The sequence below is a fragment of the Bubalus kerabau genome, chromosome 18, assembly GCF_029407905.1.
Source record: "Bubalus kerabau isolate K-KA32 ecotype Philippines breed swamp buffalo chromosome 18, PCC_UOA_SB_1v2, whole genome shotgun sequence".
Lineage (NCBI taxonomy): Eukaryota > Metazoa > Chordata > Mammalia > Artiodactyla > Bovidae > Bubalus > Bubalus kerabau.
In genome coordinates, this window is record NC_073641.1 from 4048071 (window position 1) to 4066636 (window position 18566).

Sequence of the window (18566 nt, forward strand, 5' to 3'; positions counted from 1 at the left end):
AAAGCCCATGCCTTTCTATGCTTTCATCCTCCCCAGTTAGTAGGATAAAATCATTAGCAAAAGTCTGAAATGGTGCTCATTGGGATTTTGCATAAAATGGCTAGAATAGTTAATGCCTCTTCAGTACATTTTATTATATCTCCGTTATTTCTTCTCTCTCACTGGTCCTTTGAGACAGGGTCTGTTATTGTCCCCATTTTACAGATGAGGAAGCTGAGGCTCAGGGAACTCCGATAACTTGTCCATAGACTCATAGCTAATGAATGGGAGAATTGGGTCTCAACTAGTCTGATCTCAGAGCCTGCATTTTACTCCCTAAGCTCTCCTGTCTGCCTGTTCAGATCTGAAATAATATCTTTTAAAAGAATGTGCTCATGGAGTTCATGTAACCCATTCCTTCATTTTATATACTTGGAAACTCAGAGTACTCTAGGACTCATCCCAGGCACAGAGCTCACAGAAGTGCAGCTGAAAATTGGTACTTTTTATACCAATGCTCACACTCAGAATCACCTCATCAGGACTTCCAGACCTTCCCTGGATGCCTTCCCCACCAGTTTGCCTTTCACGCTCCGTGGACAGCCCTCGTGCCTTGCCTTGGGGGACAAACCCACTGGACGGGGATTCTTACTGCAGGCCAAGTTGTTCTTTTAGTTTTTAAATAACTGAAGAAATATCCCACCTCCACCTCACGTTGAATTGCAGACATCAGCTCAGCTTGGCCTTAAGATTGAAAAAATGATCCTCCCAGTTGAAAGTGCCTTCCTCGTCCCCTTCCTTCTACTGCTCTGATTGAATCCCCTCCTCCCAGCATCTTCCTAGCCACAGCCCTGGGAGAAGCTGCCATCTCATAGGAATGACCATAGCTGTCATTCCTAACCAGGCTCCATGCCTCCAACTGAGCCCTCCTCTCCATCATCTTTCACACACCCTGGAGAGAGTCAACATGCAGGGTTTTACCTCAGTGTTCCCCCTGGTGAACTCACTTCACCAACACTCTCAGACTCAGAACAGCTCAAAGCATCCTTCACAATCGTAACCAGTTGCTGTGGTCTTTTTATTGCTCACTCCCCCACGTACGCCTCAACTGCTCTGACCTACTTGCAGTTCCAATAAACACATTGGTGTCATGCCTTCGCAATACAGTCCCCATTTCTAGAATGTCTTTCAATCATTTTTCATCTGACCACTGTCAATATATTTCAAGATCCAAGTTAGGTTCCCTTCTTCCCCAAAGTCTTTCCTGATGCCACTTCTTGATTTTAAAACACTGTGTGGATCCAGCTTAACGTGTCTACAGGCTGACTCTGGCCCACCAGCCACCAGTTCTCACTGCTATATGCTAAGTTCTCTCCTTGACCTAGAACTGTGGCCTTTTTCTAGGGCATCCAACTATAATGTCCAATATAATCATCACCACTGTATCTAGCTATTGAGCCCTTGAAATGTGGCTAGTACCTCTGAGGGGCTGAATGTTTTATTATTTTTTGAATCTTTATTTTTAGTTATTTGGCTGGACTGGTTCATAGTTTTGGCGAGTGAGATCTTTTAGTGTGGCAGGTAGGATTTTTACATGCAGCATGGGAACCCTTGGTTGTAGCATACAGGATCTCGTCCCCGACCAGGGATTGAACCCAGGCCCTCTGTACTGGGAGCATGGAGTGTTAGATCACTGGACCACCAGGGAAGTCCCTGAATTTTTAATTTAACTTAGATTTAAATAGCCATTTTGGACTAGGAAAAAAACTCTTAAGATCAATTATTCTTCAGCAATAGTGGCCCCTGGAGACAGGCAGTACCAAAGGCAAATCCTTATTCCCTTCTTTTTCTTCACCCTTCCAGATGAGGGAAATCTGAGAGTCATATTTTTCTTACTTGAGCTACTCTGGCAGCTCTACCTAGTCACAAAACTTTTCACCTCCTATTTCATTGACCTACTTCCCTTTCATCGTTGTGAGCCCTAAGACATTTAGAGCAAGAGAAAGGACCCCAGAGGGTGTCTGGAGTGGAGATCTCAGACTAGGGGCCCCCACACTAAATCTAGCCCATAAGGGTGCTAACTTTGGCATTCACAATATTAAAAAATATTTGAGCAACATTTAAAAATTGAGATATATTGCAGAAAACTTATATTTCTAGCTACTTGAAAATTCAAAGATTGGGTATTGAGACTTCCCTGGAGGTACAGTGGTTAAGAATCTGTCTTGCAATGCAGGGGAGGCAAGTTTGATCCCTGATCGGGGATCCCAAATGCCTTGGGGCAACCAAGTCCATACACCGCAACAACTGAGCCCATGCACCACATCTAGGGAATCCACGCATCACAGCGAAATATCCCACCTGGTGCAAGAAAGATCCCGAGTGCTGCAACTAAGACCGTATCGTCTTTCTTACAGCAGAAAACATTTCTCCATGTTCAAGCTTTATTCAAAGCTGGTAAATGATTGGACTTTGTATTTTTCAGCCTGGCCCATTTCACACATTTCTACCTGGCTCCTGCAAGCATCTGAGTGTGAGACTTCTGCTGCTGCTGCTGCTGCTAAGTCGCTTCAGTCATGTCTGACTCTGTGCAACCCCATAGATGGCAGCCCACCAGGCTCCCCCATCCCTGGGATTCTCCAGGCAAGAATACTGGAGTGGGTTGCCATTTCCTTCTCCAATGCATGAAAGTGAAAAGGGAAAGTGAAGTCGCTCAGTCGTGTCCGACTCTTAGCGACCCCATGGACTGTAGCCCACCAGGCTCCTCCATCCATGGGATTTTCCAGGCGAGAGTACTGGAGTGGGGTGCCATCGCCTTCTCCTAGAAGGACAGAAAGCAGGGCCCAATATGCACACTGCAACTTCGCGCTTTAGCACCCACGTCAGACCTCAGAAACGGCCCCCTTCTCCTCAGAATCCTTCTCAACACGATGCCCGTGGCAGCCACCCAAAATGGGTCATTATTGACAGACCAAATGGAGTCCATTGCCAGACTCATCTGGTCCAATGCTCTCATTTTACCGAGGTCCAAAAAACTGAAGCAATTACTGAGTTGGTGGTGAAAACCATGATGACATCTCAGATCTCTTGATTCTGGTGCTATTTTCAAAGGCCAACCCACCCCACTGGGGAGAGAGGAAATGAGAACATGGTCCAGAATCAGGCTGATCTTTGGCAAGAGCAGCCAAATACCAGCTGGACTAGAACTGTTGCTTCTTTTTCTCGACACATTATGTAACTTCTCTTCCCCGAACACTGCTCTTGCCTTCTCTCTTCCTGATTGCTTTCCTATTTTAAGCTGACAGTGACAGAAAAGTAGCTCAGCTTCCCGGGTCTACTCCCCATTGCACCCCAGTCATTGGGTCAGTACTCACGGCACACGGAGCTTAGGGAACTTCTGGATGTCGTTCTCTGCCAGGTTCTGAAATGGAGACAGTGGTAGTTACAACCCGCAGGAGGGGCTCCAGGCCAGGTGAGCAGAGTCAGGTGTGAAATGACAGGGGACCGCGGGACTGCAGCCAGCGGAAAAGGAGGCCGCATCCACCCGACCGAGCAGGCAGCCTCTAGACGGAGCATGGAGCCCGCGGGCCCGGGACGGCCACATCGGGTCACAGGGAGCCCGAAACTCGGATTCTATGTGGACTTGGCCAAGCTGTAACAGCTTTCCTAGCCTCCCACCCCAGACCTCAGGCCCTCGGCTGCCGTGAAACGGCTGTGAGCAGCCGGCCTGGAGAGGGGGTCCGTGCTCTGCGGCCTCGTCACAGCCCAGCTGCCTCCTTCACCTGGGGTGTTGGTGGGATTCTCTAGATGCGAGGAAGCAATAAAGAGGCTGTCCTGAGGGAACTGAGAGGGGAAAGGAGAAAGAGGCTCGTGTTTGTAAAGAACTGACTCTGCCTCCTTACAGCACCTTGATTAATCCTCGCATCAGCCCTGTGATGTACAAACTGTCAGCGTTGTCTCATTTTAGTGAGAAAGTGGGGCCCGGGGGTGTAAGGGGATTTCAGCTTGTAGGCGATGGAGCTGGGGCTAGGACCCTACTCTCTGGCTTTTGTGGGCTATTTCCTTCCTGCGAGCTTCCTCCTACCATGTCTAAGCCCTTTGGAGCCCTAGTGGCCTGTGTTGGAAGAGAGGAGGGGAGGGAGAGAGAAGAGGGAAGCAAAGAGGGTGGGCACATGCTCCATAGAACCAAAGCTGAGGCAAAGAAGGGCCCCTTTAACCGTCTAATTGAGGCCAGAGGCCCAGCGGTCAGGGTGGGAGCACTGGAGTCGGACAGGCTGGTTTAGAATCTTGGTTCCCTTACTTAGCAGTTCCCTGACTTGGGACAGACACTTAATCTCTCTAGGCCTCAGTTTCCTTCTCTGTATAATGGGAACCTTGATAATATGAACAGCTCCATGTCAGGGGCCGTGAGGACTGAATGAGATGAAGTGTGTCCTGTGCTTGGCCCAGTGCCTGACAGACCTTTTGAGAGCGATGAATGGGGTTTAGGTGAGCAATTTCTGTCCCGGGGCGGAGCAGGTGGGGTCTGGCTGGCTGTTGGAGGTTAGTTAGTGTCTTTGCTTCTTCCGCTCTGGGCTGGTAGCTGCCTGGCAGGATTTTGGCTGCCTTCTGGGATGAGCTGGGCAAACTTCCCATTAAGCCCAGCTGGCACTGGGGCTGGGGCCTCTTAAAATGTGCTATGGCCTCATCCACTCCAGTTCTTAGGAACAGAGTCTGATCCAGCCCCCATATCAGATCTTGCGACAGGGCTAGGAAGGAGGCTTTGGCAAGAGTCCTGAGACAAGACTTTCATCAAACTTCTTAACTTCTTTTTTTTAGCATCACTGAGCCATGGCATCTATTTCCCTGGAACCACTCCCTTCTTAGGGAAGATACCAAGACTCGTGTTAGCAGTGTGGCATGAGGATTGGAGGGCTTGCTGGGAGTGGCCAGAGGGATGCATGCTGAGAACTAGGTGGTGGGCCATTGCCTTCTCTTCTGCTGAGTCAAAGACATAAGCTGAGGGAATTTCAGGAAGCAGGTAAAGGAAAAGGTAAGCATGTGAGTGTGGCTAGAAACACAGAGAAAGGCCTTTGAAACAGGGATAGGAATTGGGAGGAAAGATGGAAGATGGTAAACATGTTTGGGCTTCCCCGATGGCTCAAGCTGCAAAGAATCTGCCTGCAATCCAGGAGATGCAGGTTTCATCCCTGGGTTGGGAAGATCCCCTGTAGGAAGAAATGGCTACCAACTCCAGTATTCTTACCTGGAGAATCCCACGGACAGAGGAGCCCAGCAGGCTACAGACCATGGGGTCACAAAGAGTCAGACATGACTGAGCAGCTGAGCACACACAAACACGATGTTTGGAGAATTTTTCTATGTGATGTAACAGTGTAAAACCCCCTCCTCTACCTTCTTCAAAGACCTTCAGCAATGTCTGGAAACTCTGAGTTACTTGTGCAATGACTTGGAGTTAGACTAGTGGCTTTACAGGAATATGATTATGTGCTGAGTGCATTCTTAAGAGGGACAAGAGAGCAAGAAAAGCTAAGAACTGGACCCGGCCTGGAGAGGTGTTTGTAGCAGACACTGTCGCTTGCCTACCCAATATCCACTCTCTTGCTCCCTTACTGATGGGGTCTGGATTTTGTTCAAGGCAGTAAATGTTTCCAGTTCAAAATATTTAACACACTAAATTCTCTTGCATGTGACCAAGGTCACAGGACTCCATTGTGGCCGGTGAGATATAATCTGAAGTCTAACCGAATAAAGCTTTTGGGAAAGTACCCCTGAAAATACAGGGGAATGCAATCCCCATGCACTTTGAGTTTTTCACTCTTTGCCTTCCCCCTCTTCCTCCTGCTTGGAATGCAGATGTAATGCCTGGAGATGCAGTGGCCATCTTATAGCCATTAGCACAGAAGCCACAGAGAGCTTCCATTGGCTAGGTGAGGCTTGAGTTCTTGATGACTTCCTTTAGCATCCCTCCAGCCCTGAGTGCCCACTTCTAGACTCCTTGTCACTTGAGAAAGATAAGCCCCTCTTTGGTTAAGCCACTGTGGTTCAGTTTCTCTTTCATGCAGCTGCACACCTTTCTAACTGACACAGCTTCCAAGCACGTGGCCTCCTCTTCTTTAGCCTTTTGGGAGCATGGAACCCCCATTCCCTCACCAGACTTCTCAGTGGAAAACAAAATGCTGGCAGCACAGATTCCAGGGGGCTGCTCGCTCCTGCACGGAAGAAAGGGAAAAGGAAGGAGGGAGGGAGGGATGGAGGAAAGGATGGAGGAAGGGAGAGGATGGAGAGAAAGGGAGGGCTGGAGGGGCAAAGACAGCTGGGGCCTTCCATTCTCACCCTTAAAGCAGAATGGCTCTGGACATCATAAAGCTGGAAAGGGTGATAGCTGAGAGCTCAGAGCTCAGATCAAAGCCCAGATCATACGCAGAGCATCTGGCATGGAAGGCGGTTTTAGCAGAAGCTGCCAGGGCAGGGCTGGGCTCTGCTCCCTACTCCCCTCGCTCCTTGAGTCCCTCTTTCCACTTCTTGCTGTTCACACAGTAGTGAAAGTGAGCAGCATTCTCTGAGGGCCTGGCATGTCCCAGATATCGGGGTAGAAAAGGCAAAGCTCCTCAACCAAGGCAACAACCCTGTCTCAACAGGCCTGAAGCTCACAAGAGCGGGATGGGGCACCCCCCCCCAGAGCTGGGCTGGACTGTCACCCACTATCACTCAGTCCAGTGTGGTCCATTACAGAGGAAGGAACAAGGAGTTCAGAGAGGGCATGTGCTTACTAGAGGTCACCCAGGGCTATGACCAGGACCATCTTCAAGAAAGAGGTCTTACTCCCTTTTGATTCAGCCCTGAGAAGTCTCAGGTCTCAGTTCTAAAAGCATCTTTTAGCTAAAAGCTAAAAGAATGAAATATTCAGATTTAGCGGTAAGTTGCAAGAAGAATAACAATTAAATGCTCAAAGTCTATTGGCTTAAAGCCCAGTGCAAAGAAGTAGCACTGTTCAAAACTCAAGCAGTGTTAAATTAAATTAAATGTACGCTTTAGTCCAGTTACTAGGTGTGTGACAGAATAAATCACATCACATTTCTGTACATGTTTCTCTAATTGCAATTCAGGTGGTAGTTAGAGCCTTCCTGGAGATAACTTTCTGCTATAAAACAAGCTTCTGCGAGGCAGAAATCACATCTTAATCATCTCTACATTCCGAGCACATGGCATGGTCTGGTATATAAAAGGAGCCCAGGAAAGTCCTTGTTAAGTGAATGGCAGGGTGAATGACTGAATGATTTACATGGAACAGTGAATGAAGATGTCTTATATGGCACATGAGAGCAAAGGGAGCATAAGTTGGGTCTCAGTGTGAGACTTAAGTACTGCCCGGAAAGGAATAGATGACTGTGTATGGTAGTGAACTCGCCATCAGTTAAGGAATTCAAGAAGCTGTTGGTGGCAGAGATGCAATATAGGAAATGGATTGATGTACTGGGTGGAAAACCAGAGCGTGTGCCCTCCATGGCCCCTTCCACCCCGAAGCCTCATAGCCCAGGTTCCTCAGGGCTGCTCACCAGGTCTTGCCAGGAAACAGTTTGACTTATCCACTGAGTCCAAATCCAAATTGGGAACATTGACCCTGTGAGACCTTTGAAGGCTTGTTCCTGCTTCATTTTTGAACAATGAAGAAACACAACCAAAAGGGCTGGATCGGTGCAGTCAGAGTCTCCATTACCCATTGGCAAAAGTGTCACTCCAGGGGAAATGCTTACACCACCTCCCCAGCCACTGCCCAGTGGCTCAAACTCCAATTAGAGCAGCAGCCCCTTCTCCATAATGGCTTAGTCCTTAATATAAAGCTGCATCTTAGCATTACACTGGAAACTTTTTGCAATATAAAGGAGTAGAGGAAGTCATAGCACATGGGTGTTAATTGACACAAAACCAATGATGTGAATTTAGTAAAGAGAAAGAGGGACATAATTGAAATAAGGAGGGTGATTCTACCCTTTATTCTAGTCAGTGAGTATGTTCCCTAGAGTGGCAAATAAGAAAAGAGAATCTTCCATTCTCCCATGTGGCTCTTTTCCCCCTTGAACTTCTCAGAGTATGAGTGCTATTTGAATAGATTTTCAAGAGGGGTATGTGTGTGTGTTAACTGTAATTTGATTCCTACTTACACTTTGACTTCAGAATGTACATTAGTGTCAGTGAAAGATCTCGGAGGTATTCTAAATAGGAGAATCCTGAGAGGTGATGGGAGAGGTCCTCATACAAAACCCTGAAGAAGGCCTTGGGTTGTATGGGATCCTGAAGACAGGCATTGCCCCTGAGCAGCCGCAGAGACAGGGTAGACCAGTTGGCTGTGCAGCCATTGGTTAAAGTTACAGAATAGTTTTGGTCATAATGTGTTGAACTAGCAGCCAGCACTCACCAGAAACCGTGGCCCATCGATGTCATATTTCCTCACGACCTTTTCACAGTCCTTGTAGTTTAGCTGAAAAAGAGCAGAGGAGGTGCTGTCAGTGAAGTCAGGTTCATGCCATTGGTTCCCCTTCCTTGCCTGCCCCAGGAGCTCAGCAATCTGTGGTACTTGTGGCTAGCCAGGCTCCCCGCTCCCCTCCCTGTCTTTCAGAGGGGCCCTATCCTTACATCAGCCCTGCTTTCACTAACTAACCCCTTGGGACTTTTAAAATGGAGAAATTGCCTGTTGAAGGCTTTGAGGCCAACCCCTACAGAAAGAATGCTGCTAGGGCTGCAAAAGGCTGGCCATACGCTCCTCCAGCAAACAGAAAAGAGTTGAAAGAAGAAAATAAATAGTAGCCATCATCTGGTCACCCAAAGACAACCTTGGTGAACATGGCAATGTGTCTCCTTCAGTGGTTTTTCCAAAGCATCTTTCTAAACATAATCAATGTTATCATTCATATTGAATCTCCTTGTCTTGTTTTTCTCTTGAAAAATAAAGGCACTGACTCATGTTATTACAAAGTGATTTTGAACAGTATTTTAATTAATTTGCTCTATTGCTGAACATTTAGTTATTTCCCCCAAACTGCTGCTGTAACAATGATAATGGAAACTTCTAACAATTACGGAATACTTGCTATATGGTAGGCACCATTCTAAGTGTTTAAACCAATTTTAATCATTTAAGCTTCACATTTTTCAAATGGAGAGTCAAAGGCACTAAGAGTCAAGTAACTTATATAAGGTTCTATGGATAGGCAGGTGACAGAGGTGACAGCTGGGCTCTGGAGCAAGGCTTTAATATCTCTATCAGGAATGTTCTCCTTTTAGTTACTAACAATAAAACTTACAAACGGTAAGTGAACAGACAACAGACTTAAGTGCAGCTTAACTTACAAGATCGAAAAACATCATAGATACTCTTTTGCATAAAATTTTTTCTTCTATTTTAAATAGTCGAAGTCAGAGTCTCAGAATAGAATTACAGCCTCAACGGGAATGATCATTTTTAGAACCTGTTGCTTTCCTAGAGTCACATCAACTGACAGTTGAAGCAGGTGTCTGTTTGACCTAGTCCTCAACAGTGTAAGCATTTACCTTTGAAATATCTCTAAATTTGAGGTTTCTAGCTAGAGAATTTAAGGTAAAATGTTTGTCCTTGAGAATCTCAGCTTCTCCTCACAAGTATGGATTTCACAGTTTGTGGAGGCCTTCTTTTGGTGCAAACTTAAAATTATAACCTTTTCTTATGGCCAAGAAATTGAAAGAGTGAGTGCAATTGTTGTGAATCTCGTGGTGTGACAGAGTAGGGTGAATATTAGAAAGCTCGGAAAAAATGATTTAGTGGTCCTTGGGAAGAAACCAGCTTCTGCATAGCCCCAAACATCCCTTTTATCCATGTTGCAAATGGGTGAAATTGTTCTTGGAATATTCAACTACCTTTATTTATTTATTTTTTTTAATTTAGAATTATATTATTATTTTCTTTTTATTTTCTTTTATTTTTTAATTTTCTTTTATTTTTAAACTTTACATAATTGTATTAGTTTTGCCAAATATCAAAATGAATCCGCCACAGGTATACATGTGTTCCCCATCCTGAACCCTCCTCCCTCCCCATACCATCCCTCTGGGTCATCCCAGTGTACCAGCCCCAAGCATCCAGTATCGTGCATCGAACCTGGACTGGCAACTTGTTTCATACATGATATTTTACATGTCCATCAGCAGATGAATGGATAAGAAAGCTATGGTACATATACACAATGGAGTATTACTCAACTGCCTTTAATTCATCAATTTCACCATCAGCGTTATCAGCTGAATCTCTGATTTTGCAGAGTTCTGACTTGGACTCTAGATAGACAGACAATCCTGCAGACTGGGGCCTGCCTGGAAGTTTGATTCTGAGTCAGTGATATCTAGGCCTGGGAGTAAGACCTTTTAGCATGCATGTGTGCTCAGTCGCTTCAGTAGTATCCTACTCTTTGTGAGTCTATGAACTGTAGCTCATCAGGCTCCTCTGTCCATGGGATTTTCCAGGCAAGAATACTGGCAAATCTAGGGGATTTCCTTCTCCAGGGAATCTTCCTGACCCAGGGATCAAACCCATGTCTCCTTCATTGCAGGCAGATCCTTTACCAACTGAGCTCCCAGGGAAGACCTGTCTTTTTAGCATGCTACTGCTGCTGCTGCTAAGTCGCTTCAGTCGTGTCCGACTCTGTGCGACCCCAGAGACGGCAGCCCCCCAGGCTCCCCCATCCCTGGGATTCTCCAGGAAAGAATACTGGAGTGGGTTGCCATTTCCTTCTCCAATGCATGAAAGTGAAAAGTGAAAGTGAAGTCGCTCAGTCGTGTCCGACTCTTAGCGACCCCATGGACTGCAGCCTACCAGGCTCCTCCATCCATGGGATTTTCCAGGCAAGAGTACTGGAGTGGGGTGCCATTTTAGCATATACCCAGATAATTCTTATGAGTGACAAGCTCTGGTTGGTACTGCTCTGAGCAGGTACCTGGTGTTGAGGATAGGACAACTAAGGCCCAGAGAGGGGAAGGGACTGGCTGAAGGTCACACAGTGAATTGGGGACACAGCTAGAATTAGAACTCATGGCTCTGATCCAGAGTATTCTCCATTGCATGGTCCAAGGATCCCTTTATGTTAAGTCAAAAGAAATTAGAGGACTTAAAGAAATAGAAAACATGACCTCAATCCTCGAGGGCTTAAGTTCTGGACAGAGGATGAGCTGCACGTGTCTGAGATAGTAAGACACAAAAGTCCGCTGGTCTGCATGGAGTCCCCAGGCTGGGTCCAGTGAATAGAGTAGGAGAAAGGGAAGCTTGAACATGAATCGGCCCCCATCTCTGCTGGAGGCCTCACACATATATCTCCTCTATTTATCCCGATAATCCCATGAGCTAGTCACTATTAGTATCTCTGTTTTACCAACGAGGAAGCCGAGGCACAGAGAGGTATAGTAACTAAGGGAGGGTCAGCAAGCTAGTGGGTGGCAGAGTCAGGATTCAAGCCAAGGTGTGGCTGACTCCAGAGCTGGTTGGGGAGGTGCCTCCAAGGGGGACCTGGCCCCAGCACTTCGTTAGAAAGTAAACCTGCTGGGATTTCCCTGGGGGTCCAGAGGCTGACTCCAAATATAGGGGGCTTGGGTTCACGCCACAACTGAGAGATCCAGCATGTCACAATGCAGATCCTGCATGCCACAGCTAAAACCCAGCACAGTCAAATAAAGAAACAAAAATAAATTAAAAGGAAGAAAAAGAAAACGGCATGCCTAAATCAGAAACATGACACACTCCTTGATTTAAAAAAAATGAAAGAGAAATTGCATCTGCCAGTAGGACTTTGGTATCCAAGATCCAACCCCAGATGACTCCATGGTCAGTTCACTTAGCTTTTCTCTCTGGGGGAAGTGAGATGCTCAGTATTTGAAGGGTGTCTCTCTGGGTCTGTAGAAGGGCTAGAACTTCCTAGATCACAAACACCCTTCAGTCTCCTCGTTCCTGCCTTCATGCTGGGAAGGGAACCTGCTCAGTTTCTGTGGACATGATCTGGAGTCTAAGGTCTGTAAGAAAATTCTCTCTTCCCCCAACTCAGGCAGAGAGTATCTATGTGAATCATCCTGACCTGTAGGCCATCTCCCTGTCCTGAACGGAACTTTACCCTTGGATTCTTCAGTTGCTGACCTGGGTTGTGCAATTCTCTTTCCCAGATTGGAGACTGGACCTCTGGCCCATCAGCCTGTCCCCAGGAGTGCCCTTGCTAGTTCTCAATTCTTTTCTCTTTTCTTTATTGATCTAATATGCCACTTCATAGCATCTTAGCAAATCTCACTGTGGCCCTCAGTTATTTGGTCTACATTTAAGAAAAGTATTTAGAATAAATACTTTTGACTCTTTCAAAAGTCAGCTAGCTCAACAAGCTTTGCACCCACTGTGCTGAAACCTAAGTGTATTATGACTTCCAGTGAGGGAAAAATAACAGAAACGAGATGCACAACAAGCAGCAAATAACAGGATCTGTGGGTTGTGCCTCTCTCATGCCACACCCAATTCAACATTTTCACATTTTTCTTAGGGGAGAATAGTTATGACACTGAGTACTTTGGTACCATGTAGACCCCAGGTTTGGGTATGTGTTACAGGGAGTCTACCCCATACCAGGAAAAATAGTAAGTTGACTTAGAAAACCTCTAAGCTCATGACTTAAAACCATATCTTCGTGATAATCTGGAGTATCCACTGAATTAGATGCCAGCCTCCAGAAATGGGAATGTTAAGAGCTCAGTGGTCCCTCACGAGACATCGTATCCCTTGGACAGTCATAGAGGGTCACATGACTTGGGATCTGCCCGAGCAAGCCTGTGAGCCATGGCCCCACCAGCAGATGACCAAACACAAGGATCCTTGAGCTCCTTCAAGACTAGAAGGCAGGACAGCAACACTCTGGTCTCAGCTCTGCCACAAGCTTGGCCCCTGACCCTTCCCGGCAAATCTTTTCGTTTTCAGGGGCCTCGGTGTCTGAAGGCCTGAGGCTCATGTCATTTCTCAGCCTGCATCATAAGACCCTCATGAAGTTCCCATGAGACTCTGTTCTAGGTAAGTGGTTGAACAGCTCTCTTTCAAAGTCACAAGCAATGACTTGCTCAGACACCATCTCCAGCATCGTTCATCACAGTCTTCCACCCTTCCTTTCCTCTCTCCTACCCCGCGAGACTCCATGTTTCCCTTTCGAGCAAGAAGCCTTGATCTCACTAGCCGTTATAGCAGTTCTGAGTCTCAGGGCATGGACTTTGAAACTGGACAGGTGTGACCGGAATCCTGCCTCCATCATATGCAGTCCCTGGGGTTTGGGTCCACTTAGCTTCCTTGAGCTTATTTTGCAGCTGAACCAGCAGGACAGTGATCCTGGAGTGAGTTAGATGTGACTGTGCCTGAAGAGGACACACTCAAATCCTAGCATGTAGTAGGTACTTGCCCCTTGAGGGCTTCCCTTCTCCCCAGAATGTATTGCCAGAGAGCTCAGTGTTGCTCCATCAACCAGAGAGACTGCACAAGGCTGGAAGCTTCACTGCTGTCTTTCACGCCTCTCGCATTCTGCCTGCACTCCCTCTTCAAGCCTCTGCCCAGCCCCCCAGCCACTAAAGAGCAAGGCTCACCTTTTTGAAATAGTCTGCAAGGGTGTTAGGGTCCCAATTCAGGACCTCAGAGCGAAAGGGCACGTTCTTGAATGCCATGGCTGCTCGCTCAGGATGAAGCTCACCAGCTGAGCACAGGCGCTGCACCCATGGACAGAGAACCCCAAATCCAGAGTCTGGAGGTGTCTTCAGCTCTTCCAACTCCCGGTCACCCTCTGGAAAAGTCTTGTTGGAGCCGCTGTCCTTTCTGTTGTAGCCAGATCCCAGAAAGCAACAGCTTCCTCTGCGAACAAATATGGTCTCTTCTCAGAAAACGACTCAGCAAGTTTCCTTTACCACTTCCTCTGCTGAGCTCTAAATAAGTAAACAAGGAAGCCCAGCTCTGGGGACTCAAGAGGCAGAAAGAGCTACAGGCTGGTAATTCCCCACTGGGCCCCATCTACCCCAGCCCAGTAGGAGGAGTGATGAAGGGAACTTAGACACCCAAGTATGTTTCCATTGAAATCCCTGGCATCCATATGTTTAAACCACATTCCTGCTTGGGTAGGTCTTTGCAGATTAAAAATCTAATTTGACGGTTCACCTAAAATATAGACAATCTCCCACATCAGTGAAGGGGAAGGAACATGACCTTTCAACGCTTTCCAACCACGGCTCAGTTTCTCTTAAGAGCATAAAGTTGAGCTTCTTTAGCTGCCCCTTATAGTTATTACAAGTGGATCCTCTGAGTCAGTGAGTTGGGATCCAGAACTGAGAAAGGAGCACCACTGGGAAGACCTGGGCTTCGTTTCTTTCTTTCTTTCATCTTCTTCTTCATCTGTTTATTTGGTAGCAGCAGGTCTTGGCTGCAACACACAGGATCTTTAGGTGCAGCACGTGGGCTCTAGTTCCCTGACCAGGGACTGAACCCGGGCCCCTACTGTGCGAGCGTGAAGTCTTAACCACTGGACCAGCAGGACAATCCCCTGGCTTCATTTCAGATATACCTGTTTCCATGCTGGGCAACCTCAGGCAAAGACTTAAACTCTAGGAAGCTCAGTTTCCATGCTGGGCAACCTCAGGCAAAGACTTAAACTCTAGGAAGCTCAGTTTCCATATGTGCAAAACAGGAACAGAAAAATTGCTTCATATGCACATAAAACGATGCGTTTAACTAGAAAACTTAAGGAAGGAAAAAAATAAAAAATAACAATTGCTACTGATGTTGCCATATAGTCTAGTCACTCTTGTTCCCCCTAGACATTCTATCTACTATTTATTCGTCCACATTTCTATCTAAAGAGCACATCCCTGGAGACAGCAGATGGGAGTCTGGGTTCTCTCTGTTGGTTTCTCAGACCCTGAGCATCTCCTTGACTGAGGGTGAACCCAGTGTCAAAAGCAAACATATCCGTTTAACGTCACAGGCTCCAAGTTCACCCGTCCGGTGCTCCACAGGCACACACAAACGACTGCTGTCCTGATGTTGAGTCTGTTGCATTTACTGAGTTGGCCCTGAAGTGATGCCTTCCTGAAGCTTTTTCAAAGATCGCTTTAGCCACGCAGTTTCCATCTTATACACAACCTCAGGAGCCCCACCCTCATTGTTACGCACCAACCTCGCCAGGTCTTCATGTAAATGGGATCTGCCCTTTACCCCGGACTAAGCACCTTTACGGAGGTGGTCCATGAATCTGAGCTAATGTCATCCTCACCTCCAAGGGCGCCAGAGGCATCAACTGAGGCAGCCCAGGCCGAGCACTTCTCACAGGCCTGGAACCTCAGTGCTCTCTGCAACTGACCGTGCCCTAGAAAGCATGGCCTGCTGCTCAAAAGTTCTACCACGGATGGGAGAGGTCCCTTCACTTTTTAAATCCCCAGAAGAGCAGCAAATGATAAAAAGCCCATTTGAAAAGAGAGGAAGATAGATAAGTGGCTTCCACATACAGAAGTCAAAGAAGATATCATAGAATTAGCTGGGATGGAAGCAGGGCCTTGGAAGAGGCAGCTGAAGGAAGGCATTCTGAACCTGTGTGTGATATGTGATGTGGCATAGTATGGAGTGTGTGTGTCTTGGGCTATGGTTCATGAGCAAATAAAACATTGCATACCTGTGCACCCCTGTGGAAAGGAACATTCAAGATCATCCTCAGAAAGAGAAGCAATTTTTAAAATGACATTTACCCATACTCACAAGAATCCAAATCTACAGAAAAGCAGAAGTTGGAATTAACTTACAGCTAAACATGAGGTTCTTTTGGAAGAATTATCCAATGAATGTGGCCAAGATGGACAATCTCTAGACCTATGTAAATGAGAGACATAGCAGTTAAGAAACCTGGATGACAGTGACGACAATGGGAATCACCAAGAATCACTGTGCCAAGGAGTAGCCTGCGGACTCTGCACCAATTGTGGGCACTGTTATCACTCCTGCTCACAGAAGGGACTCAGGCTCAGGGAGGTAAAACTTCTTGCCACCCTTGCACCCAGCAGGTAGGTGGTGCAGCAGGTCTTGTCTGGAACTGTCTCTGAGTCCAGAGCCCCTGATCTTGACCTCTGTACCACCTCGGACTCTGAGATGCTCCATAAATTGCACAGGGTGGAGCGGAGGTTCAAACCCGGCTGGGTCTCCAGAGCCTAAGCAGCGTCCTCTCTATCAGTCTGCCTTCCACGAAAAGCAGGCGAGGCTGGCAACCAGGGCTGGTTAAGAAGAGGACACAGCACTTTCTCTGAGGCAGGTCTTCAGTGCCCCCTTCCCTACAGGGTCATAGACCCATTCCCCAAAAAGGGCAGCTGGGCCAGGAGCACAGGTGGCGCAAGGGGAAGTGGGTTGCTTCAGGCTGGAGCCTTTCCACTTCCCCAGTCCTTGGTGCTTTCCCAACACTCATGAGTTTCACAGCTCCTGTCCCTGGCTGGAGAATTCCAGAAGTTCCAGGGGCGGGGCTAGTTGGCCCCCAAGAGAGGCTCAGGATACCAAAGACCAGAGTAACCTGGGGCAGCTCAGCTCACTTGGCCTGGCCTCAAGTTCCACACCTATAAAATGGGCAGTCATGAGAGCAGAGGAGATGCCGGGGCGAGGAAGGCTGGGGCCAGCTCACAGCGGGCTTGACTTCAAGCATGACGCAGAGCGGAGAACAGGGAGCAGGTAAGGCTAGGTGATGTAGAGCCGTGGCTTGAGGGGTGGACACCCTCTCCCATCTCTCTCTCCTCCAGCCAGAGGGAAAAGCAGAACTCATGAGGGGTTTTGCTCAAACTGAAAGGTTATGGAGGCCTTCTAAGGCCGTGTAATCTCTTTCTCCAGGTTAGGGCGATGGTGAATGCTCTGTGCACAATAACAGCAGGTCGTATCAGTACATGGGGATGGGGGCTCTTGGGGTACGGATTTTAAATGTACATCCAACAGAGCCTGTGGACAAGAAAGCAAATCTTGCAGGGAGCAACATGTCAGATTTTTAGGTCTTAGAGACAAAAAGTGGCTATGGGAGCAGTGCACACTGCAACCCAGAGTGGGGGGAGGATCTCCTAATGTGCCCCCTACCCCACCCTGCCCAGTCCAGACTTGAAGCTCTTTTTCCTACTAACCCACAGAAGAATGAGATGAGGAGATAAATGCCTTTCTTCACAGCTAATTTTAGAAGTGAGAAAAACGCAATTTGCTAGAAGAGGCTTGTGGGTTGCAGCCTGGGGCGGCGGGGGGTGGGGGAGTTGGGGGGTGGGCAGGGATAGGAGCTGTCGCTTGGGGACCAGCGGGGAATGCAAACATAGAGACCATGAAGGAGAGCCTGTGTTTAGGAGCCCGTTGACGTCTTTAGGAGAGGGACCCACGGAGCTGGAAAGTGAAAGGGAGGACATGCTTATTCGGATGTGATTTGGACAGAGGGCATTGGCTGGGGAAAAGAGACCAAGTGGGTGCCTGTGGCCCAGAGACAGTGGCACCTCGGGGCACTGCGGGCCATGGAGAGACCGCCCTCACAGGGGTTTACTCCATTTTCACCTCCACCAACTTTTTACAGCCCCATGCATCCCCTGAGGCCAAGGTGAATCTCTCCTGGAAGTTTTCCTTGGGGTCTGTCCATGTTTGTCTACAGTGGGAAGAAGGGCTGTAGCCGTCAGCTCCCAGGGAGAACCCCATTCTCCGCTCTGCTCTCCGAGGCCACACTGGAAGCACCCTCTGTGTGCAAACCCTCTGGATACTGAGGGCTCCACCCACCCAGGAGGTTCCAACCCGGGGCACAGGACGGGGTACTGGCCATTCGGTGAGCTGGCCGCCCCCTGCACCATGCAGCCGTACACTAGACAGAGCGGGCCCTGCCTGGGGCGTGTGTGCCGGGAGGGGCAGGCCTGCAGCGGCTGCCCCATGTGCAGGGACGCTCCTCCCCACGTTCCCGGAGGCTGGAGCGGGAGTGCGGGGAGCAGCTCAGGCGAGCCCCAGGGCAGCGCTTCTCCAGGCCGCCCTGCGCTTTGTGTCCTGGCGACCACCCCCGTCTGGACACAGTCACCACCCCCACCCATCCCGGGATACGCAGCAGGAAAGCATGAACCAGTTGCTGCTTGTGAGGTAATGAGCAGCAATAGTTTCCACTTCCTCAGAGCTGACAATTTCATTCTTTTCAAAAAATGTGTATTTTTCATCTCTCTGTGTCTCTCTTTCTCGGTTGTTTTGGCTGAGGTGCGTCAGAATGTGGAAGGTGGGTGGGAGGAAGTGCTTATTTGGACTTCCTGTCAAGCCGGTCTTCCTCATTTGCCCTATATTTCGCTTTGGGCAGCCTATCCCCAGATAGCTCTGCCGCGAAGGGAAACTCCCCAAGTGCCCTCAAGGGTGGGTGGGCGGTGGGCAGAGAGCCAGAGAGAGGAAGGCAGGCGTCTCAGCTTGATAGAGGAGAAAAAAACCTTGCCCCCCTCCTCCTCCCCCTCCCCAGGCAAGCTGGAGAAAGGCAATGGAGGAGGGGTAGAGTGTGTGCAAGAAAAGCAAAAGCAATGTTCCCCGAAGCCCCGCAAAC

General features: G+C 48.2%; 1 protein-coding gene across 1 annotated transcript in view; it reads right to left on the minus strand.

Annotated features, from left to right (window-relative positions):
• Positions 1 to 13866, minus strand: part of LCP2 (lymphocyte cytosolic protein 2) — a 48892-nt gene extending 35026 nt beyond the window's left edge. Inside the window, exons 1-3 of the mRNA XM_055554814.1 lie at positions 13606 to 13866; positions 8399 to 8461; positions 3354 to 3400 (exon numbers count right to left, since the gene is read on the minus strand). Of these exons, the coding sequence (XP_055410789.1) occupies positions 3354 to 3400; positions 8399 to 8461; positions 13606 to 13683 (188 nt within the window). The 5' untranslated portion in view covers positions 13684 to 13866. The remainder of the gene's footprint in view (positions 1 to 3353; positions 3401 to 8398; positions 8462 to 13605) is intronic.
• Positions 13867 to 18566: the final 4700 nt, after the last annotated feature.